Here is a 24,916-nt window from a genome sequence, read left to right on the forward strand (position 1 = left end):
ACAGATGTGTGTCTGTACTGTAAATATGGCATATTAGTGATTTATTGGTGAACATTTTTGGGTTTTAGCTAAGATTCTGTAACCTAAATAGCTTTTAAAAATATTTTATTTGGGGCTGGAGAGATGTCTCAGCAGTTAAGAACACTGACTATTCTTGCAGAAGACCTGGGTTCGAATCCCAGCACCCACATGGCAGCTAACAACCCTCCATAACTCCAGTGTTCCAGGGGATCAGACACCCTTTTCTGTCTTCCACGGGAAATGCACGACATAGGTGCACTTACCTACATGCAGGCAGTACATGCATACACATAAAATAAAAATAATAAATAAAATTAAAATATTTTATTATTTTTATGTATATGAGTGTATTGCCTGCATGTAGGTAAGTACACCTGTGTTGTACAATGCCCGTAGAGGTCAGAAGAGGTATCTGATCCCCTGGAACCAGAGTTACGGATGTTTGTTAGCCTCCATGTGGGTGCTGGGAACTGAAACCAGGTCCTCTGCAAGAGCAACCAGTGCCCTTAACCACTGAGCCATCTCTCCAGCTCCGCTAAGTAGCTTTTAACTTATCTTACTAACCTTTATTTTCATAGCTCTGTAGTGAAGACAATCTTTTTGGATCCAATATGAGGAGGTAAAAATGTTGATTTCTATTTCTATGTTTTGGTCTTTTTTGAGGCAGGTTTTCCTGTAGCCCCAGCTGACCTGGAACTTGTAGAACAGACTGGCCTCAATCTCACAGAGATCCATCTGTACTTGTCTCCGAACTGGTGGTATTAAAGGCTTGTGCCACCACACCAGGCTTATGTTTTTTATGTTTTAAAACTTAGTAAAGCTTCCATTCTTTCCTTGAGTGCAATTTCAAAAGTTTCTAGCATACAAGATTTACCCAGGAGACACATAACAAGAGATTGTTAGTATAGTAGTTGAGAAGTGAAAAAGCCATAAATTATCCAAAAATAGACATTGTGCTTCCGTTTTTATTGATAGAGAAGTTTGTTTGTAAAAGTGATGAATGGAAATCTCTGCATCTCTTTCCTTATTTAATGCTTTTCCTATTGGCAGAGAAACAAATTCCATGGTGGAAGAATTTATGCTACTTGCTAATATTTCTGTTGCAAAAAAAATTCATGAAGAATTTTCTGAACATGCCCTGCTTCGAAAACATCCAGCTCCACCACCATCAAATTATGAAATTCTTGTTAAGGCAGCTAAATCCAAGGTAAAGGCTTACCATTTTGAAAACTACCTATATTTGCATTTCAATCTGTCTATTATACTAAAGAATTTATATTCACATTTTTGTAAGTTTCTTGATGTAAAAATATACTAGTAGTTCTTTTTGCAGAAGCAGTTTCTTTTGGGGATGATCATCTCTTCCTACATTGACACCAACTGCTTACTTAAAATCTTTTATGGCCTTCAAGGAGCACCGAGTCCTAACACCATGTGTTCTAAGTTTTTTATAGTTTACTAATGATAATGTTTTTCATATCTCTATCTTTTATATATGGCTTCTGTGAAATGCATAACTTTATAGAGATTTATAAATAATTCCAAGAGTTACTGTGTGCTAGAGGATTTTCTCTGGTTGTCTTCTTGCTTTTTCTTAAATTTTATGTGTATGAGTGTTTTGCCTTCACCTATGAAAGTACACCCAGGCATGCAATGCTCCTGGAGGCCAGAAACATCAGATCCCTTAGAACTGGTGTTAGAGGTGATTGTGAGCCACCATATTGTTGCTGGGAACCAGCTCAGGTTCTCTGCAAGAGGGCCAGTGCTCTTTTTTGTAGTGCATGACACAGGTGCACTTACCTACATGAGGGCCAGTGCTCTTAATTACTGAGTCATTTCTCCAGCCCCTGGCTGTCTGGTTTCTTAAACAAGACATGCCTAAAGAAAGAATTTAAGTGTTTGTCTCACTATGAATAAAGCAGCTATATTTGATGCATCAGAACATTGTTTACACTAAACTTTAGAGACCACCTTGCCTTTACTTCTGATTTTGAATGGAAGGGATATATCTGCCCAGAACAGTTTAGACAGGCTGAAAACTACCCAAATCTGCTTTATTTTCTTCACTTACCCCTCTCCCCCACTCCACAGAGATTAGCTAGCATAAACTGGACTGTGCAAAAGGGCACTGCCGCTGCCACTGTCCTTCTGCCCCTTGGCACTTCTTTAGTCTTCATACTTCTCTACTTTACATTCATTGGTTTTTAAGCTTCATATTGTACAATCAAGCATTAATCATTTAAAAGTTATTTTTAGTCCTAGCTAAAGGATAAAATCTCAGATCTACCACCAACAGTATAATTATTTAATCTACTTAGATTTTAAAGAGATGGTACTACTGATTTTGAAATATTTCATGTGGTACCTCTCCCCCTCCCTTTTATTCACAGAATTTGGAAATTAAAACTGATACAGCTAAATCTTTGGCTGATTCTTTGGACCGGGCTGAATCTCCTGCTTTCCCGTATCTGAATACTCTCTTAAGAATCTTGGCCACTCGTTGTATGATGCAAGCTGTCTACTTCTGTTCTGGAATGGATAATGACTTTCATCACTATGGCTTAGCATCCCCAATATACACACATTTCACTTCTCCTATCAGAAGGTAATTTTTTTGCCATAAAAAATTAAAGGAGATAGAAAATAGTTCTTTTTTTTTTTGGTCTTTTTGAGACAGTGTCTCCCTATTAGCCCCAGCTGACCTGGAACTCATTATGTAGACCAGGCTGGCCTTGAACTCACAGAGATCTGCTTGCCTCTGCCTCCTGGAGTGCTGAGACTAAAGGCAAGGCGTGTACCACCACACCCAGCTGAAAGTAAAAAAAATAATAATTAAAAGAATTTAACTTGCCATAGGTCTTACTTCTCCTTTATCTACATAGGTATGCAGACATAATTGTTCATCGACTATTGGCTGTGGCTATTGGAGCCGACTGTACTTATCCAGATTTGACAGACAAGCACAAGCTTGCAGATATATGTAAAAATCTCAATTTCCGGCACAAAATGGCTCAGTATGCCCAACGTGCATCTGTAGCCTTTCATACTCAGGTATCTGTTTTCTGCCTATAATGCTAAGAGTAAGAAATTCTGCTTGGTACTTAATTTCAGTGTTATTTTTGTGAATTTCAGAATACCACTTAAATAAGCTTGTTTATTACTTTCAGTTATTTTTCAAAAGCAAAGGAATAGTAAGCGAAGAAGCCTACATTCTGTTTGTAAAGAAGAATGCAGTTGTGGTGTTAATTCCAAAGTATGGCTTAGAAGGTACAGTTTTTTTTGAAGAAAAAGACAAGCCAAAGCCACAGCTTATTTATGATGATGAGGTACAGTATTTCTGGTCTTGGGTTTCTTAGGGGAGAGAGGCATGCTTTCTGTGACAGTTTACAAATGGTAGCTATAAATTGTTAAAACTGTTCTCTGCATCCTACATATTTTCCCTAAATGTCAAAGTGCATTCCAGAAAATCCACATTTAATCAACTAGTTTTACTTAAAAATCTCCCTTTGTATTTTCTTTCATGCAAATGCCTTTCTTCCTTTTATAACATATAAATTTAAACAGATAAATGAATGAATGATTGCTTATAGCTCAGGGGAGGGGGATCTTCTCTAAAGTTTTTACTTGTAGTCTCTTATATACTGTTTTCTTAAACTTAAAGAATTATGCCTCTTAAGAGTATTTCTAAATAGTGTCTCATATTCCTCTGCTACAGTCAGCAACTTGCTAATTAGTGGGTGAGAGTACAGTCTTAAGAATGAAAGGATATGTGGACTGCCTTAATGAGAAGATGAAGTCTGAATATAAAATAGGTCATATTTGAGACTGTTAGGCTAGTGGGCTTTTAAAAAATACTAAACACCTAGATGTTTATTAATATTGGAATCAGTTTAAATTTAAACTTTCAAATTACTATGTATACAAGAAAGAATTGGAAGAGGTTCAAGTGTAAGAAATAAATGTGATAAAACTTTTTTTTTTTCAAGACACCTTCACTCAGAATAGAAGGTACAGTGTTCCATGTGTTTGATAAAGTTAAAGTGAAGATTACATTAGATTCATCTAATCTTCAACATCAGAAAATCCGCATGGCCCTCATAGAACCACAGGTGAGACCAATCTCAAATTTTGTATGAGGATGATGGAAAAACAGCACATACTTTGTGAGAGGGATCTAGTTATTTCTGTTTAAATGTCACAATCCTAAGACTTCTTTCTAATATTTGCATAGTAAACCCCATTTTCTCATTGATTTCCTGAGGATCCCAGACATCAAATTCTTAAGATTCCCTGGGGCCGATAATGAAGATCTTACAGTTCTCTTGCCTGGTCCTTTAGTTTTATAATAAGCAAACTAAGTGTGGGTGCTTCACCTAAGATACTGATTCTTAAAAAGACTTTTTGGTCTTTGATTATTGCTAGCTGTCACAGTCTAAATTTACTAGGTAAAATGGACATCAAGAATGGTTATCACAGTGCCCAAATGAGAAGCTTCTTATTGTCTTGCTGTATAGACCAGGCTGGCCTAGAATGTGCGGCAAGCCTCCTCTGTCTCCACTTGCTGAGGTTGCATGATTGTACACTCTACCCTGTGAAAAGCTTCTCAGTAACTGAGACTGTGTTTGTAGCATATAGATATAAGCTACATTCCTCTACTGGTCCATCTGTTTCAAGTTGAAAGTGATGGTACCAAAAAGAGAAGATGAGGGTGAGAGTCCTCTCTTATTTGATGTTTCTGATCACTTTGTTTTTACCTGTTTATACTACTTTAGATACCAGGAATTAACATGCCTACTGATACTTCAAACGTGGACCTTAATGGACCAGGGGGAAAGAAGAGGAAACTTGAAAAGTAGCTACATTCAACAGAAAACTTCGAAGAGACTGATTTCCTTAAAAAAAAGAATTTTTAAAAAGCATACTTTTATGTGTGTGATAGTTAATTTTGAGTACATTTTTAAATAATTGTAAATTTGCATTTTTATTGAATTGTTGACTGGATCTGTCTTACGTGGTTATGAAAAAATTATGCAAAAAATTCAGTTGACTATCCATCACTTAGTGAAAGGATAGCAACTTCAGGGATCTATAAAAATCATTTAGATGGAGCATTCATCTGCTCATTAAAGAGCAGATTAATTTTGTAAGTAATGTAGGAAAGAAACTATCATTTTCTGAGGAAAAAAGAACATTTTTAGAAGTGAAGAATTACTCTTTGTAAATCTTAAACCGCCTTGGGCATATAATCCTCTTTGCCACTTTAATTTGCCTACTTACGACATTGTGTTCCTATATGCATTGAAAAGCCTTCTATATTCTACTAGTGGTCCTCAGACAGCTGTGAATGTTTGGAACTTACAGGAAAACCAGAAACGGGGTATTGTGACCTGACTGGGAAAATAGTTATTTTTTGTTATTTATTAGTCCTTAATCTTCAGCTCCAGTATCTCCCCAAAATAAGGCATTAGAGCTCAGCAGAATAGAGGTGGTACTTTAAGTTCTACAACTGGTTATATATAAAAAAAGAGATGATGGGAGACTAGATAGAGAGATGACTCAGCAGTTAAGAGCACTGACTGCTATTACAGAGGACCCAGGTTTAGTTCCCAGCACCCACATGATGGCTAATGACAGCCCCTAATTCCAGTTCTAGAGGATCCAATGCCCTCTTACGGCTTCTGCAGGCATTGCATGCATGTGGTGTACTTATATACATGCAAGCCAAACGTTCATACGCAAAATAAAAATTAAAAAAAAAAAGACTTAAATTTCAGTTATACCTGATTATATAGAAGGGGGAGTATATTAAAGACATTAAAAAGAACAAACTATCTCATTCGATATGCCAGATTGATGATTTGTCTTGCTAATCTCAATGATTATGTTGGTGTATTCAAAAGTATTTTAACATTTTAACTTTGCTTACTCTGTTTCTAAAGTACTTGTATACCAGTCAAGTGGACCTTTTCTGCCTTCATGGAGTCTGCAGTACAGTAGAAAGGCACTGGCAAGTCAGCATATATTAATGGACATAACTACAGTATTTACAATCATGTAGGCATTCAGTAATTGAACTTTATCAGTTGGAGACAGCCTTAGACTCTGGTCTAAACAAATGGATCAGTGACTACCAATAGAACAGGGATCAGCAAACCTTTTCTATAAAAGGCCAGAGCGTTTTGACTGTTAGCTGTAACTATAGCACAGTTCTGAAATTTTAGTTCATAAGATGCCAAACATACACTGTCTTAACAAGCTTGGTTGTATTCTGAAAAATATTTCTCTAAAGAAACAAGCTTCCTACAATTTTGTGTGTTAAAAATAATTACTCCTGAGTTTTATACACCAACCAAGAGAAATTTTTTTGCTGTTGGGAAAATGATTGCTTGGCATGTACAAGGCCCTGGGTTTGATCTCAGTACTATAAGCGATATGAAATAAAAACTGCCATAATTTACCTGAAGTAGAGGGAGGAAAATGGGGTACTTCTTGGTAAAGGAGGCGAAGACTGTTACCTGTGCAAGTGGGTGCAGTTATCTGTTCTGGCACTTGTTGAGGCCAGAGGTTGATGATGGATGTCTTCCTCAGTTGCTTTGCCACATTAATTTTCTGAAATAGGGTCATTCTGGAGTTTGTCATTTTCAGCTAGACTGGCTAGCCCCTGGGCTGTCTTGTCTTTGCCCTTATTGCTGGAGTTAAGGTCATATACTGCCATTCATGGCTTTATATTTGGTTCTTGTTTTTCAGACAGGGTTTCCCATAGCCCCATCTGGCCTGAACTCTCTATGTAGACCAGGCTGCCTCAGATCTGTCTGCCTCTGCCTCTGTCTCCCAAGAACTGGGATTAAAGATGTAGGCCACCAAACCTAGCCACAGTTGGTTTTTACATGGGTCCTAGGGATCCAAACCCTGGTCTTCCTGCTTGTATAGCAAATACTTTGCCCACCAAGCCATCTTCCCAGCCCCATATCTGTTTCTTTCCAGTTGTCTGGAGTGATTTTGTGGAAGGCCTAGTTAATGCAGTCTTAATTGAGTAAATATGATCAGAAATCTATTTCACTCAAGGCCTCCTTTTGGGGCTTCTTTTTTTTCTAGTGCCAGTTCTGAAGCTAATCAGATAAAACATGGTCAGTCTCAGTTTCCAAGCTCTGCATTTGCAAATTGAAAATACTTGAAAAAACTGCATATAAACCTTGAACATCTTTAGACTTTGTCATTGTCCTTAGTCCACAAATAATATGGTACAACTACTATTTGCGCTGTATTTAATATGTGGTATTAGGTATTAAAAGTAATCGATAGAGGATCTGGAGTATATAGGAATATGTGCATTGCTTACATGCAAAGACTGTATCATTTAAGGAATATCCGTTTTTCTATCTGTGGGAAGTCCTACAAGCAGTCCCCCACGGAGACTAAGGATGAGTGGATTGCTCATAAAACGAAATAGCGGCAAGGCAATGCGCACCTATAATCCTGACACTCCAGAAGCTGCAAGCTCAAGGCCAAGTTAGGCTACACTGTTTCAAAAAAAACCAGCTATTGGGACTGTTGTCTCCATTAAAAAAGGACTCAGCTCAAATAGGTTATTTGAATCTCAGTTATGGTTACTACTTTGGTCTTTTATTAAAAGCTGCTAGCCAGAGAAGCTTCTGTTCTAAGGACTAAACTCATGGATTACAATTGCTTTTAGATAGATTTCAGTTGACCACTTGTCTCATTTTAGTTGTCAACTTGACAGAAGTAGGGAGAGAGAACCTCAGTTGAGGAATTTCCTATATCAGACTATGAGGCAGTTTCTTGATTACTAATTAATATAGGAGGCCTCAGCTCAGTGGATGGTGCCATCCGTGGCCAGGTATAAGAAAGGTAACTGAGCAAGCCAGGACAGGGAAAGCAAACAAGTACAGTTTCTTCCTCTAGGCTCCTGCCTTGGCTTCTCTTGATGGTACTGTAACCATAAACCAGATAAACCCTTTCCTCCCAAGTTGGTTTTGGTCAGTGATTTATAACAGCAACAAAAAACAAACTAGAACACTCAACTTTCAATGTGCATTTCACAGTGGTTTCATAGTGTGTTGAAGAAGGCGAATGAAGACATGGACTTCTGTGTGTAGGTTAAAAGCACACAAAGTATGGAGTACTGTACACAATAAAGTTGGAAATGACAACTTTATTTTCTAGGGCTAATCATGATGTTTTCTGTGAGTTGGTTCTTAAGTAAATACAAAAATACATTCTCCAGAGACATTTCCAAACATGTTTTATATGCCTAATACGTTTTTTTAAAAAAGTATTTTACTTACATATTTGCCCAGGTGTTATTCCTGGTTCTAAACCCAACAGGAATCCCACTGTCATTCTGATTCTCCTGTATTCTCTTCCTCTCCTTAGCCAAACTTGAACTGTAAGGGATGCCCTGCCCTAGGAATAATGGTATATAAAATCTGGTATCCCACATTTACCCTACAGATGTCAAGATGTATGATGATACTTAGTATCACCTTTTTAGTATTTACACTTTTAAGTATTAGAGCACTTATCACTGTAACTAAGCAATTTCCACACAGAAATAGCTAAAGAAATGAAATTTCAAGGGAACTTATTTAACTTCAAGTTTTTATATTCAAACTTTCATGGTATGTTCATGTTTTCATATAAAACTATATAGTGCCTTCAGTTTTCACATTCTTTTATGTTCTGAGAACTGTTAAGTTCCATACTATCATGAAAAAGTTTAACAAAATAGATCATTGACCCTGTAGGACAGGAGAAAGCCATCAGCTCTGTCATATATATATATATATATATTTTTGTCAAACACTTCACTCAAGGTAAATATAAAAATATTTATTGATTAAAAAATAAATAAGTTTGTATTTAAACTTGGAGCTTTCTTGTTTCTGTCACTAATCTATTTCACTGGCTTTGATTTTTCACATGAAGGCAGCTAAGCATATCATTTGAAGCACTTTTTCCCCCAGTCACCATCACATTGATCATGTACATAAAACCCACAAGGGGCTATTGAGCCATTCTTTGGTCTTGAAGAGACTCTATGGAGTGCCGCACTGAGATGGGCTTGCAGTTTTCATACAACACCTCTGCACTGTGCTCTCGCTGTTAAAAAGAAGAAAATACCTTGTTTTCAATTTAGGGCCAGTCAAAAGTGCAAGATTTCCAGTCAAGAGTACAGATTTCCAGAGCAAAAAGGCATAGTAAAGAGGTTTTTGTTTTTTGACTAGTGCTGGAAGATTGAACCCAGGACCTTGGACATGCTAGGCAAGTGCTCTACTGAGCTGTAACCTTAGCCCAAAAGATACTGTCTTTAACAGTGTGTTTCAAAAGAATCCTTATCTTAGGCTTTGAGGGATAACTGAAATGGACTGGATTATCAAAATCTTTGTTGACAGTATTAATCTTAGCTTTGTTTTGATACAGGCAAAATCAAAAAGGAGAATAAGATTTCTTACACTTTATTTGGAGAAAGATACTTTGTTGCACATTTGTTTATACTGTATAACAATAAATTGGTATAAATAAAATACATAATATATACAATACATATATAAATATGTATGTATATAACTATATTGTATGTAATATATAAATACATGTATATAATAAAAGACTGTCCTGTCTAGTGCCTAAGGTTTCAAAAAGAAAACACAGTTATATCAAGGTTAAATAAATGTCTACATCATAAGTATATTATCTTAGTACAAATCTTGGTGATAGCTAAAATAGCTACATGTTTTCTTATTCAGAACAATGAAAATTTGAATTTTAAGAAACCAGTCCTTACTGAATGGGGATGGGTGAATATCAGAGTGCACGCTAAACGTATACAAATGATAAAATGAAACCACACACAGCCTTAATTTTGATGTATAATCATTTGTACTATTTTCCTAGCTTAACTTTTTAAAGTTAAGTTTTGAGATGTCTAAAATATTTAAAAGAGAGCAAAGTCAACTTTAGAAGCACGTTTCTGCCTTTCTTGTTTGTTTCCCTTTAAGAATGTGGCTTCACTTGCTGTCTGTAGTACAGCTAGATCTCCTCCTCCAATACTTCTCCCACACTCTCCCATGGGGGACAGTGAGAAAATTGGAGTGTTTGGATTTAAAAAAATCTACTTAAATAACAGGACAAGAGAGGACATAGATAAGGACAACTTTATACAGAATGGAGAGATGGGTTGAAAAGAGTCACAGTTAATATGACAGTACACTCACATCAAGTTTTCTCCATACCTTTGCATTACAAAGTTGAGGTTTCACTTCGACTTCAAAGGACTGTGCATCACTTTCTTTGCAATAGCTTTCAGTTCCAACAGTATCAGTGATATTGCTTCCACATGTCTGTGTATTGTAGCCACTGTCCATCTGACAGGAATGAGGAGAGAAAAAACATCTAAGGATAAAACTGCAGATTCAAATTCTAATTTACATAAAATATTGTAAGAAATGTAAAGGCTAAGTGAGTATATAGTATAATTCAGTATGCTTGAACAATACAGTGTAATAATGATCCTAGTGAATATTCTGAGATCATATGCAATAAATGAAAGTAAAGATTACAATCAGTTTCACCTACCAACTCATCTTCCAACCTTATCTAAGTGGCCTGCCCTGCTTGTAAAGCTAAATAAAACTTCTCTAAAAGACATGCCACCTTTAGGAGTATTCAAAGATAACCTATATTGTTTAAAAAGTAGGCTACATAATGCTCATACCCAATTTTTCATAATAAGGCTACAGAGGAAATAAAAATTGTTGCATTTTAAAACACTGTTTTGCCTCTAACAAGAGATGTACACAAATTTTAATTTGGTAAATATTCCTCTCATGGCAGATACCTTCCCAAGACCCTCCAAGAGATGCCTGAATCTACAGAGAATACTAAACCTTATGTTTTTCCTACATAGATTTACCTGTGATAAGACTTAGTTTATAATTAGACACAGTAAGGGTTCAACAATAAGGACAACTATAATGTATTTGTTTTGGTGGGGTTTTTTTTTTTTGACTGTCTCTAGTACAGTTTGACCTCAAACTCAGAATTTTGCATCAGCCTTCAGAGTGCTGGGGATACAATAATGGGTCACCATGCTCAACTTAAATTTATGTTTATAAAAATTATGTGAGGGGGCTGGAGAGATGGCTCAGCAGTTAAGAGCACTGGTGGTTCTTGTGGAAGACATGGTTTTGACTCTCAGCACCCATATTGCAGCTAACTGTCCATAACGCCAGTTCCAGTGAATCTGATGCCCTCTTCTGACCTCTGCGGACACTGCACGATGTGGGTGCACTTACCTACATTCAGGCAATACACTCATACACATAAAATAGAAAAAAAAAATTTTAAGTTTTGTGAATGTGATCTCTGAAAATGCCTTACTGTACTTCTCCATTTTCACTTGAAGGAAGAACTTTATGGCTCTTCTTTGAAATATCCAAATTGCCAGAATCACTAATTTTGTGCTTTGGAGTCATTACTAAGTTTAAAAACAAAACAAAACAAAAACCACAGTGCTCTTTGACTACAAGCACTGGTTAGCTTGGCAGTCAATCTGATAACTGAGCAGGCTGGTGAGGGACACTTCAAGATCTTATGCTATTCTAAATAGCATGCATTTTAAAACAAATCATTTATTTCTTAAATTTTTCATTTAACAATTTTGGACTCCAGGTGACTGAAACCACGAAAAGTAAAACTGCAATAGAGGGTCTACTGTACTGTAAAAGCACTAAACGAACAGGTCCTAGACTGCATTGTAATGCTGTTTTTACTTTATCCTTCAACATCTCTGTTACTTTATAGATGAGAGAGCTAAGATGCAGACACAGATGAGAAAGCTAAGGCTCAGAAAGGTTAAGTCACAGTGCCATGCAGTAATGAGGGGATGAAGATTGGAGGCTCCAAAGTTCATGTTCTTTTCACTTTACAAGAGACCATTTACTTACATAAATCTGAGCACCAAACAAAACCACTTCCCCACACGCAAAGGAATGACCTAGCACTTAACCCTTCCATGTAAATTAGGGGCAGAAGTCTGTACTTTTGTTCCCTTCATGAACATTTAGAATAGCCTATAAAGTACATTCGGTTATTTGTAATCCTAAAAAGAAATTCCTAGTTTTCATGTTTGTATACCTATTGGCTTGCTACCGAGAGTCATGTTTCATTAAAGCAAAGCTTTGTGAAATATAAAATCTAACACCACATCTCAAGGGAAACCCCTAGTTCTGCTACCCACCAAAGGAAAATTGATCAAAAATGTAAATATCACATTGCCTACAGAGAATCTGCCAACTACTCTTCCTTCTGATATTCATCACCACCAAGTAACTGGCTCCTAACTCAATATTAATGCATAACTGACTGTATCAAGGCAACACTTGTCCAATAGTACAGGAGAGTAAGGCACAGGGAGCCTGTCCTACTCTACAGAAAAAGGAAAAGCAATAGGAGTCCATTCAGATGGTGGCTGGCCCCACTGTCTCACTCTAGACCACTACCAATGTCAGTGCCTTCTATGCACCAGGCAGAAACACAAATCCATAGGCACTGAGGGTATCAGAATCATTTTGTAGTGAAAGATGAAATGCTTAAAAAAAAAAAAAACAACTCAAAACTGTAATGCGCTATTCATCACTGTCAAGTAGATCCTGCCTTACAATTCCAAAGTCTAGAAATAAAACACAAATTGAAGCTAGAGTGCACTTTTTTTTTTTGGTCTTTTTCAGACAGGGTCTCCCTGGGACCCACTATGTAGACCAGGCTGGCCTCAAACTCAGATCTGCCTACCTCTGCCTCCCAAGTGCTGGGAATAAAGGTGTGGGCTACCACGCCTGGCAAGTGCACATTCTTATAACTGCTTTTAAATGTGTCTGTAGTTACTTATCCTACATTGTTACAAATTATTTTTGTCTTATGTGTATGAATGCTTTGCCTGCTCTTATGTAAGTGCACACATGCATGCCCATGCATGCAGTGTCAGCAGAGGGCATCGGATCCACTGGAACTGCAGATACTGATGGTTGTTAGTCACCACATGGGTGGGGCAACTGAACCTGGGTCCTCTGCAAGACCAACCAGTGTTCTTAACCTTTGAGCCATCTCTACACCCCATAACTTCATTTTTCTACACATAGATGCCACTGTCTTTAAGAAAGCATGAGTTTTCTATGAGTGCCAAGAGCTAAAATTTATGATGGCATTTTTTGAAATCTGGCCTATTGGGTAATGATAGAAGCAATTTGTAATTGTACAGGTTCAAGGTGAGAAGGTAAAAAATGAATTAAAGAACCATGTATGTAAATAGCACAATGAAGCAGCTTAATTGCAAAGGTAAAGAAATGATAGCTAGAGGCCTATAACAGAGTGTCTGGAATGGGCATAGTCCTGGAATCCATCTCCCAGAACTTCTTAAAGAAAAGCAATACTCTTGACAGTACTGCTCTTTCCTGTTTAAGATGCTCCATGCTGGGGCTGGAGAGATGACTCAGTGGCTAAGAGCACAGACTGCATAAAATATTACAAAGGGTGTGGTGGTGCACCATTTAATCCCAGAATTTGAGAAACAGAGGCAGGTCTATCTCTGTGAGATAGAGGCCAACCTGTATATACAATAAGTTGCAGTCCAGTTTGGGCTACATGGAGACTCTGTCTCAAAAATGAATAAAAATGCTCCATGCCTAAGGCTTTCCTAGTATCCTTCTGGCTAGTAATTATGTCTCCTTCAAGGTCTTGATTTCCTTCACCCAACCCCTTAACTTTTCCTCAGGAATCCAAATCTTAGCCCACTGTTTTTCTCGCTTTGAATAGTCCCTTTGCTTGAACTTGTTTATATATTCATTTTGCTTTCATCACATAAATATTTAATGAGGAGCTACTATGTGCATATTTTTTTCATGTAGGCACTGAAGATAAAAATATATGATTAGGACATGGTATGATTATATATAAAATGTAAAAACCAATGCATTTGAGCTAGAGGAGTAGTTCAGTGGTAAAGCACTTGCCTACCATATAACAGGCTGGATTCAATCCCCAGTACTGCAAAAAAAAAAAGAAAGAAAAGAAAAAGAAAATTGCTGGATTATCTAATTGGGAAGAATGCAAAATGAGCTCTGGCCTGGACACTATAATCAGGTAAAGCTCCTTTGAGGATGTGACCAGTAAGTTATAAACTGAAAAAACAAGAAGGCATTAACTTAGTTAAATAAGGCAGAAGAAAATTATCATGTGCAAAGACTCACAAAAAAGGTGACATGGTTGATTAAAACTTTGAGAGGAGGGGGCTGAAGAGATGGCACAGTGGTTAGGAACACTTGACTGCTCTTGCAGAAAACCTGGGTTCGAATCCCAGCACCAACACGACAGCTAACAACTGTCCTTAACTCTTGTTCCAGGGGATCCAATGCCCTCTTTTGACCTCTGTGGGCACTGCATGATATGGGTACACTTCTTGCAGACATAATACTCATATACATAAAATTAACAACAACAAAAAAAACCTTTGCGAAGTTAGTGGAACTGAAGCAAAGAAAATATGAGGAAACAAAATTAAGAGGAGTAAAGGAAATGCTTGCTAGTCATATTATAGATTCTAAAATAAATAAGAAATTAAAGATGCAAAAAATTAGAACAAAGGAAGTAACACAATAATGCAGTTAAAAAAAAAGTTGCAGAAAAAGTGGAAATGAATGGCTAAACCTAATAGTAGATGGAAAGTGGTTGGTTCTGAGAGACTCAAGATGAGAATGTTTCCAAAACATAAAGACACCCCACCATGGGTGAAAATTTCTGAAGACCTGAGAGATCTAGACGTGTCCCAAATACAGTTTGTGGAGGACTCATTGGGCACATGGATCTCAATCCCTTATATCAAGCAAGTGGACAAGGCCATGCGCCAGCTGAAGGCCCTGCAATCTGCAGACCTCACCCAGGTCATGGTTTATGGCTCCTACTGGTGCAAGGCCCAGATCAAGTCGATGTTTCAGTTCAAGGCTTAGTGGCACTGCCAGCTGCAGGAGAGAGGGATGTGCAAATATGAGGAAGCCTTGAAGGTCCTGGAACTAGGCACTTGAATAAAATAAAGCCAGTTTCTAGTCAATGTGACAGGGGCCCAGACACAGAGATTATGCTGTGGTCAATAGTGACGTGGTTCTGGCTTGCTTTAACTCTTTAAATGAGTTAAAATAAAAAACATCATTTCTCCTCTGCTTACCTTGTTAGATCCTCTTCACACTGTTTTGGACCTATGCCCTATCCTGTTCCTCCTGCCTGAGACCCAAAAACTAGCCTAATAGAGACTAGTACAGAGTTCCATAATGGGTCAAACACAGAGAATAAGTGTCTGTGAGATGCTCAGCCCTAAGTGACGCATCTACAATGCAACCTCTATACCTAAAGCTCAGGAAACAGAGCAGAACAGGGAGCAGAGAGAATATTAATCCATCTCTCAACTCTCACCAGTGACACTTCCTCAGGTAACAAACGGTGATTAACCCAGGAAGCGACAACTGGCCAAAATGTTGAGAGTAAGAGACTGCAGTGTGCAAGCCCCTGGAAAAGATTCCTATATTAAACCTCTGCCATCTGGGGCTCAGGGACCCCTGCCAAAGAGGGGGTGGAAGGACTGTTAGAGCCAGAGGTGGCAGATGACCATAAGGTAAGAGTTTTCCAGATGGCTGGGAACTTGCAGCAATAGTGACAGCATGTACAAGACCCATGCAAACTCAAGCCAGACAAAAACCCAGTAGAGAAGTGGGGAAATGGTTAAGAATCCCCAATCTTAGCTGAGGAACTATTGGCAACTGATCACTACTGGGTGAGGGAGAGTTGGTCTTCTTTAAGGAATGACACATCTAGGCTCCAGTGGATGAAGTCACACTGAGGGACATCTGGGAACACAAACTTGATAGGCCGAAATTCCGATAGAATGACAGAATGCATGAAATCCAGCAGGAGGGGGGAGGGGCAACAGAGGGGGTTGAAGATAGGGGAGGGTGGCTAAATATGATCAAGATGTATGAAATACGCAAAAATTCAATTAAAAATTTAAAAAATAATTTTTAAAACATTTTACCTAATAATAACTTACACCTAATAATAACAAACTAGGGTATCATTAATTCTATGGTACAATAATTTTACCAATGAAATACCAAAATTACTAAATTAAATTATAATTTCAAGTGACTATTTTGCTCATAGGCTGAGGATGTCTACATAAAATTAACACATATAGTACAGACATTATTATATGTGTGTTCCATAAATCCTATTGTATCTGGTTTTAAGAAAATCATGAACTGTACCATTATCAAGATCTTTGTATAATTTGTGTTATAATGGCACATAATGATGCAAAGAACTAAAATAATATTCTGTTATATTCTGAGCTTAAAATAATTTTTAATATATATGCATTAAGATAAACATAAAAATGAAATCAAATTTATCTGTCTTTCATATGTGCTTCAGAAAGCTGTTCTGAAATATTTCTCAGCTAAAATTGAGGGACTGAATATGAATTAAAATGACTAATGTGATTAAGTCTACATTATTCAGCTGAATTTTTTTCAGCTGAATTTATTATTTTCATTTTACGTGTATGAGTGTATTGCATGCATGAATGTGAGTGCGCCTGTGTCATGCAATGCCTCGGAGGTCAGAAAAGGTGTTGGATTCCCCTGGAACTGAAGTTAAGGACGGTTTGTAGCTGCCATGTGGGTGCTGGGAATTGAACCCAGGTCCTCTGCAATAGCAATCAGTGCTCTTAACTGCTGAGCCATCTCCCCAGCTCCTCAGCTGAATTTTTAAATGTAATTAAAGACTAATTAAATTGTACTGTCATTTTATGAAACCATTCAGAATTAAAAAGTAAAATTAGACTTAATCCCCCCCCCCACGAGATATTACTGAATCGCTATGCTTTCTAAGGTTGCTAACTGAAGAATAAACTTTTTCAGTAAGTTAAAAAAGAAATGAAAATAATAGAGGAAATCTAAATTATTTTTTAGGATATAAGAGATAAAGACAAATAAATTTGCAGACCACAAAGGCATTCTGAGTATCCAGGACAGTGGATGACAAGAAGCTCACACAACATCAGTGAAATTTCAGAACTATGTGTACCAGAAAGCATCCTATCTACCAAGCCAAAGGAGGTAGAGAGATCATTTGCAGAAGATTGAGCATTACAAGTTTCAGATCTCTTACCAACAATGCCTTCAAGTCCTAAAAAGATAATTATCTCTAAGCTCAAATATGAGAAAACAGATCACATCATTAGACAGGCACTCTTTCTTTCTTTTTTGAGATAGGGTCTCCCTGTAGCACCAGCTGGTTTGGAACTTGCTCTGTAGACCAGGATGGCCTCCATCTCCATTGAGTCTGCATCCCAATTTCTTTTTAAAGAACACACTTTTTAGTTGTGATCCTGAGCCTCTGAGCCTTTAACAGTTGCACCATCTCTCCAACACAATATGACCTAACCTCTACACCTAAGGCTCAGGGAACATCGCAGAAGAGGGGGTAGGAAGACAGCAGGAGCCAGACATGAAAGGGAAGCTATACGAATGAAATCTCCACAGTATAGGGGTCTAACAAGATCTGCACAATGAAAAAACCAGTTGACATGCCAAGGTGGATCAGGGGAATGTCATGGGGTCCCACTTCAAGATGAAGAACAAGCAATGAATAGATGCTGAGTGAGGGAGAATCAGTTTTCTCCAAGGACTAGCTCCCTGAGAAGTTATCTAATGCCAAGTAGGCAGTTCTAAACACAGGTACACAATGAGTACCACTAAATGACTCAATGCCTTATATATGTGCATACATACGTATGTGTATCTATAAGTGTTATGTCTGTATAACAACAATAGTACATGGGAGGAGTTGGAGGGAGCATGGGCGGGGATGGAAATAATGCAAATAGAATACTCATGTATGAAGTTCTAAAAAAAAAAGAATACACTCTTAGAAAGTCTAGAAAGTCTCCAGAAAATGTGTTCCAGTGAAATGTGAAGTAAACCAGGAAAGGAGGACTGCAGAAACCAGGAGGGGTTCAGGGATTTCCTAGGATGAGGACAGCTGTATACCAGGCATGGGAGCCAAGCCATCCACAATGAACTAAGTCAAAGGCTATGAGAAAACATGTTTGTGTCTGAATGCTTGAAAGCTACCTCTATGGTAGAAAAATAATATGCACAAACATTACTAAAGGATAAAAATTTGCAAAAAGAAAGAATTATGATATAGCCCAGAGGATAAAACTGAGATCCACGATGTATAAGGAACAGATTTGTAATGGTGAGACAAGCATGGAAGGGAAGTGCAGCACCCAGGTAGACAGTGCAGCATAAACTGATGACAACAGAATGATTACAATTATGGGACAAGAGCTTCAACAGGCTTTTGGACTAGAGGATATTAATGTAGATTTCAACAAAAACATTTTTAAATTCCTCTATAAATGCTTTGCCAACAAAGAAAGTGAAAAGGGAAGAGAAAAATGTTAATGTCTTTAATTTGAAGTTTTACTAGATGTGCTTAGGATATCAAATTAAGAAGCTAGAATATATAAAAGAATTTACTGAAATCCATTACCTTGTATGCAAATCTAAAAAATTAATTTAAAGTATATGAGCAAAAGATTGTATTAAATTTCTAATCATTTAGAATGTTTTGTGTTATACTTTTGTGTTTTCAACTTCAGTATGGTCAAATTCAGTATGGTCAAAAACCTGAAAGCATTATGGGGCTGTGAGAATGACATGGAAATAAATAGATATATATCATATATGATACATACATGGTGGTGAGAAAAGCACCTACACAGCTAACCACTGCATAAGAATTATCTGTCACAGGTTAGCATAAAAGAATGTGAACTCTAAACACAAGACTACTAGGATTAAATATTGGTTCTACATTTACTAGTTTTTTTGTTTTGTTTTGTTTGTTTTGTTTTTTGGTGTTTTTGAGACAGGGTTTTCCTGTAACAGGGGCTGGCCTGGAACTCACTTTGTAGACCAGACTGGCCTTGAACTCAGAGATCCACCTACCTCTGCCTCCCAAGTGCTGGGAATACAGATGTGCACTACCACGCCTGGCTCTTAACATTTACTAGTTTTATAAATTTTGGAGAATTTGGAAAATTAGAAACATATACATGAAAAATGTATGTTACATCACTTTTTTTTAAGGTTTGTAAAAGGTTACACATAAAAGTGCTCTTAATTCTGTTTTTCTCCCTTAAATCACATAAAAGAGAAATAAAAACTATTCATTTTTAGAATACAAGCACTATACCAGAAACTGCATTCTTTTGGCACTAGATTGACAATGAGACAGGTAACTTCTAAGAGGCTGTCTGACCACAGGCTGCAAAAACAGCGGCTGCATTTCTTTTCTGCTTTCATCTTCTACTTCTCCCAAGTTGATAGCAGTTAATGTGAATATTAAATAGGAATTATTAACTAACCTTCCTGGTACCACTGTTGGTAATTTTTAAAATATAAAATGTTGTCATCCTCACACTTAGCCCATTTTCTTTCTTACATCAGCACCCAGAGGAAAGGACTATAAAATAATTTAAAAAAAAAAAACCTTACCTGGATGTTGCTGCTTTCACAGGGGAGAACACTGCTTTCTGCAAGTGGCGACATGCACATATGAGAGTTTTCAATACTGAAAGGAATTCCATTCACAAATTCAGTTACAGGTAAATTCCCATTATCTACTGGCTCCTTAATCCAAGTGCTCTCATTTGCTGTCTCTATAGAATCAACCATATCCACTGTGTTGTTCTCTTTCTCACTTCCAATGTCCTCCAATAGTGCTAGTTCTTTCTCAGAAGTGCTGGACTGACTTTGCGTAATCGACATGGCAGTGACAACTAAAGGCTCACCACATGCTGAAGTGTCACCGTTCAACGGCTGAAGGGGCATCCCCGCAGCCAGTGGACACATATCTGTGGAAGGAACATTGTCCTCTTCATCTTCACTGTGAGTCTCAAGAGTAAAAGGTACCCGAATCAGTGAGGTCCGATACCGAGGAGCAGCTCCTAGTCTCAGAGGAGACCAGTTTTTAATTGGTGAGCAGCCATCTATGTACGGGCTCCTAATGCTTGCATTGCTGATCCCAGTGGCCCTTGTTCCAGACGACGCGTCAGGGGAATGAAATTCAAATTTCTTCTGTTCTAAAGATCGAGGGGGAAAAAAAAAATCACATGGAAACACAAAATGGGAAAGTTGTTATTAAATGATAATCATGTTTCAGGCCAGAAAAGCTGGATTTCTTTAACAGCTGTGTTTTCTAAATTAAGATTTTGGTGTTACAAACAACAGTAAAAGTAAATGTGCCTCAACAAACAGGCTAGGCTCTAGCTCTGTCCATATTTTAACTAAACTGTTTTATTCCTTGTGAACTGTTTCTTCATAACTATACTGCTGTTATACCAAAGTTATTCGTATACAAAGAAAATCCCTAACAAATTGGCTACCCACCTCTTTTATTTATTTACTTATTCATTTATTTTTAATTTTAAATATTTTATTTATTATTTTTACTTGATGGGTATGTGTGTATTGCCTGCATGTAGATAAGTGCACCCATGTCGTGCAATGCCCACAAGGGACAGAAGAAGTTGTCAGGTGCCCTGGAACTGGAGTTACGGACAGTTGTTAGCTGCCATGTGGGTGCTAGGATTTGAACCCGGGTCTTCTGCAAGAACAGCCAGTGTTCTTAATTGCTGAGCCATCTCTCCAGCCCCTACCCACCTCTTTTAGGAAATTTTTTTTTAAAGACAGAGTCTTACTACATAAACCAAGCTGGGCCTTGAACTCACAGAGATCTGCCTGCCTCTGCCTCCTGAATGCTGGGATTAAAAGTGTGGGTCACCACATGTGGCCAAATCAGCTTTTGGAAGGTACAATTTAACAGCTATACTCTATAACTGAGTAAAAATATACTTTTTTTTAATGCAAAATGCTTGTAGTAACACTAAAAGGCAAATAAAAAACTGGAAAATAGCATTTAAAATGTCAAAAGGCCTGAGAATAATTAAAATGATAAAAAATACTTCAGCTTAATACTTTTTATACTGAAAAATTCAGTTGTTACAGTTTTTAAGAAGAAAATTGGCAAGATTCATCTAAAAGCCTTCCAAATACGGTGGGACAGGGGATGTAACTCAGTGGTAGTGTACTTGTGTAGCATGTGTGAGACCCTAAATTCAATCCCCAGTACTTCAGAAAATAAAAAAAAAAAGACCCCTTAAAATGTCTACCCGTTTGACCAAATAATTTTATTTCTGGGAATTTAACCTAAGGATAAAAAGTATGTATATGCTATACAGAAAAAGATAACCATTAGCTTTGTGATTTGATAAATTAGAGGTAATTGAAATGCTTATCAGTAATTACCAAATGATATACATGGTTCAGAGTATAGCTTGGTGGTACAGTGGTGGATATGTAGTCCTGGGTTTGATCCCTAGGACCATGAAAAAAATTAAAAATAAAACAAACAGGATGACACAAACATGAAATGGTCCAAAAGCACACTTTTGAAGTGATAATAAATGCTTTGAATGATCTGTGAAAATGCCCATGAAGATAAAGAATCATGCATAAGTATGTACAAATGTATATAGCCACTTAGATGTATATCCATATTTATACCCAAATATATGAAGATAATAGTTTTTAATTTTCTAATTTTTTTCTATGAATAGGTTTTCTAAAAATGTTAACTTTCCAAAAATTGCTATGATTTTTTTCAAAGAGAGTATGTACACCTCTGAGCAGCTTTCTCTTAAAAACCTTTACAAAGACTGGGTATGGTGGCACATGCCTTTTATCCCAGCACTCAGGAGGCAGCGACCAGCCAGGGCTATATAGTGAGACCCTGTCAACTATCCCCCCCACAAACAAATATAAAACAAAACAAAAACTTAATCAAATATACTAATTTACAAAATATAAATATGTGATTATCAAAATCTAATCCTCTAAGTCAGAAGGCATATAAAAACAAACATCTCTAAAACTTCCATTTCCATAGTAAAGTAGTATTGCTACTCAAAGTAAGTATGTTAGAATTGAACTTTGTTGAGACTCCCAGTATTTCAAGGTAACTGTCTCCATCCCTCCCTCCCTCCCTCTCTTTTCTTCCTTCTTCTTTTCTTCCCTCCCTCCCTCCTTTCCTTCCTTCCTTTTGCAGTGGTAGTATCAAACACATCATAGGCAAGTACTGTACCACTGAACTATATGCCCAGCCTTTGTTGGGTTTTGTTGTTTTTGTTCGTTTGTTATCTTCAAGACAAGGTCTCACTATGTAGCTCAGGCTGGCTACAAACATACCATGTATCTCCAGGCCAGCCTTGAATCAATGATCCTTCTGCCCCTACCTCTCAGCTACTGGAAGTATAAGCAGGAGCTATCACACCTGGCTTTTACTGTTCCTTTTATATAATAGAAGTTTCTATATGTTAAGACTAAAGTGTTCATTCATAACTCAGCTAAAAGAGCTTCTAGTAACAAATGCTGTTGATATTAAAATTTCACTAGGTATTTTACTAGGACATACCTGACAGCGGTGTTTTTCCTAGTTGAAGTGCAATAGGTGAGAAAGTGGGTGAGGAAATGGGTGAAGGACTAGTTATGCTCCCCAAACTGTATTTTTTTTCACTATTCTGAATAGGGCTAGAAGAAAACTGTCCCTGTGATTAAAAACAAAACAAAATTAATCAGTAAATATATTTAAATGACTCTCTTCCTCAATTCTGTTATACTACATGCTGTTTGTCTCCACTTTACTACAACACATTTATAAACTAGGAATTGTTCACAAGAACCAATAAAATGCGTCTTGGAACAAACACAACTGACAAGACTGGTATAAAACTTCTGAAACAGAATGTTAGTCAAAACATAAGTGAACTGAGCTTAACTAAATCACAACATATCAGGCAGCTATCTGTGAAATTTTCTTTAATTTACTGCATTAATATTAATCATGTTGTTACACTCCTAATTTTTTAACAATTCAGTAAGTAACCCATGCTGTGATTCCTTATGATAAATTTCGTTGCCCTGTTTATCTCTGACTGAAATCATTGCTATGAATGGAGTAAATTCTCATGAAGTAAAACACTCAAACCAACTATGCCTGAGTGTGATCTACACCAGAGCATATTAATACATCAGTCAGCCGCTTGTTGGTGCATTTTCTATGGAACTTACTGTCTACACAGGGTTCCTACACAGTACAGGAGATGACTACATGGAATAACATACCTCAAGGGATCCTTGAGCACTGCTAGGAGGACTTCCAGGAGAAGTTGAAGGTAAGGAGTCAGAGATGCTCCCATTCCCATCTAAAAACAGTTTTCTTCTCAGAGATGAAGAACTGAGGTTTCCAGGAGATTGGTCCACAAAGTCATCAGTTCTAAAATAGTCTCCTATATTTAACGATAAACAAATAAAAGGAAAGCTAGTCATTTTAAGGAGTCATTGTACTTTTATTACCTGATTTTAAAAACCATGTACCATATTTGAATTTTTTCAATATGTGTATATATGATGTTTAAAATCTCATATCAGTCACAATCCTCCTCTCAGTCTTCCACGTTCTAGGATTACGGGAATGTGCCATCATGTCTGGCTCATTATTATTATTATTATTATTATTATTATTATTATTATTATTATTGTAGCACCAGCAAGATTCTTATAGCTGGGCTGGAGGGATGGCTTAGCGGTTAAGGGCACTGGCTGTTCTTGTAGAGAATCCGATGCCTCTTCTGGCTTCTGTGGGCATTGAATGACGGGTGCACTTACATGCATGTGGGCAAAATAAAGTAAAATGCTTAAAATACAGGAGGATCTCTGTGAGTTCAAGGCCAGCCTGGTCTACATAGTGAGTTCCAGGACAGCTGGGGCTACAGGAAGACCCTGCTTCAAAAAGACAAAAACAAATAAACAATTAAATAAATAAAAACTTAAAAAGATTCTTATAGCTTATGCCCAGAGTATAGTTCACTATAATTAAAGCACAATTCAGGCCACATTCAAGAAAAAGAAAACTTCAGGACAGTTTTCTGTTTAAGGACACTGCTACAGGTTACCATTGACAAAAAGTCAACAAAGCTGGGTGTGGTGGTGCACTCATTTAGTCCCAGCACACGGGAGGCAGAGGCAGGTGGATCTCTGTGAGTTCAAGGCCAGCTGGGGCTACACAGAGACCCTGTCTAAAAAAAAAAAAACAAAAAACAAAACAAAACAAAACAAAACAAAAAACCCCCCAAAGTCAACAAAACAAAAGGTTTAAGTAATAATACAGTATTTACCTAATATAGCTTCCAAATTAAAATCCACAGGAAGAGACAGCAAAGTCTGACAAGCAGCTGAAGATACACAAATGAATAAATAAACATGCATAAATCAATGAAAGTAATATGACATGCAATTTAGCATGTGCTTCCCAATCAACCGTCCCCTGAGCATGCTCCAGCAAACCAAATTAGTCCACCTGTACATTCTATTACATTATGCCACCTTCCTCCACGTGATTTTCCACACCTTTCTGATGAAATCTTGCTAACGGTAAGTTAGCACCTGGCTGTGATGCTGGCACTTGGAATGGAAAAGGAGGACAGCTGATACTTGAGACATTTCTCATGTCAACAAATCTTTTTTAAAAGTGCTTTCCAAAACCAGAAGTCAATTTACACACTTTAAACAAGAAAACAAAACACTATTCCTATTTCTAAAATGGCTGGATGCAATTTGCTCTAACACATCTGCTTTAGAAAGTCAGTGTTCCTAGTACTATACAGCTCATTCACACAAGCAAACCATCTCTGAATTTGAGAGGA

At 37.3% G+C, this 24,916-nt stretch overlaps 2 protein-coding genes across 5 annotated transcripts in view; one reads left to right on the plus strand and one right to left on the minus strand.

The window, feature by feature from the left end:
* The window catches only part of Dis3 (DIS3 homolog, exosome endoribonuclease and 3'-5' exoribonuclease), a 25,051-nt gene extending 19,189 nt beyond the window's left edge, over positions 1–5,862 (plus strand). For both annotated transcript variants that reach the window (XM_008854543.3, XM_008854542.2), the window contains exons 16-21: positions 1,072–1,228; positions 2,412–2,626; positions 2,904–3,072; positions 3,189–3,347; positions 4,008–4,130; positions 4,794–5,862. In XM_008854543.3, coding sequence (XP_008852765.1) covers positions 1,072–1,228; positions 2,412–2,626; positions 2,904–3,072; positions 3,189–3,347; positions 4,008–4,130; positions 4,794–4,877 — 907 coding nt within the window. In that variant the 3' untranslated portion in view covers positions 4,878–5,862. The remainder of the gene's footprint in view (positions 1–1,071; positions 1,229–2,411; positions 2,627–2,903; positions 3,073–3,188; positions 3,348–4,007; positions 4,131–4,793) is intronic.
* Bora (BORA aurora kinase A activator) overlaps positions 5,011–24,916 on the minus strand; it is a 50,603-nt gene continuing 30,697 nt past the window's right edge. For 2 of the 3 annotated variants that reach the window (XM_029556892.1, XM_029556893.1), the window contains exons 7-12: positions 24,389–24,445; positions 23,337–23,500; positions 22,627–22,759; positions 19,650–20,236; positions 10,275–10,406; positions 5,011–9,141 (exon numbers count right to left, since the gene is read on the minus strand). In XM_029556892.1, coding sequence (XP_029412752.1) covers positions 9,046–9,141; positions 10,275–10,406; positions 19,650–20,236; positions 22,627–22,759; positions 23,337–23,500; positions 24,389–24,445 — 1,169 coding nt within the window. In that variant the 3' untranslated portion in view covers positions 5,011–9,045. The remainder of the gene's footprint in view (positions 9,142–10,274; positions 10,407–19,649; positions 20,237–22,626; positions 22,760–23,336; positions 23,501–24,388; positions 24,446–24,916) is intronic. The other variant, XM_029556894.1, reaches the window with a different exon arrangement.

Source organism: Nannospalax galili, unplaced genomic scaffold (assembly GCF_000622305.1).
Source record: "Nannospalax galili isolate Female #2095 unplaced genomic scaffold, S.galili_v1.0 scaffold246, whole genome shotgun sequence".
In the NCBI taxonomy this organism is placed as follows: Eukaryota; Metazoa; Chordata; class Mammalia; order Rodentia; family Spalacidae; genus Nannospalax; species Nannospalax galili.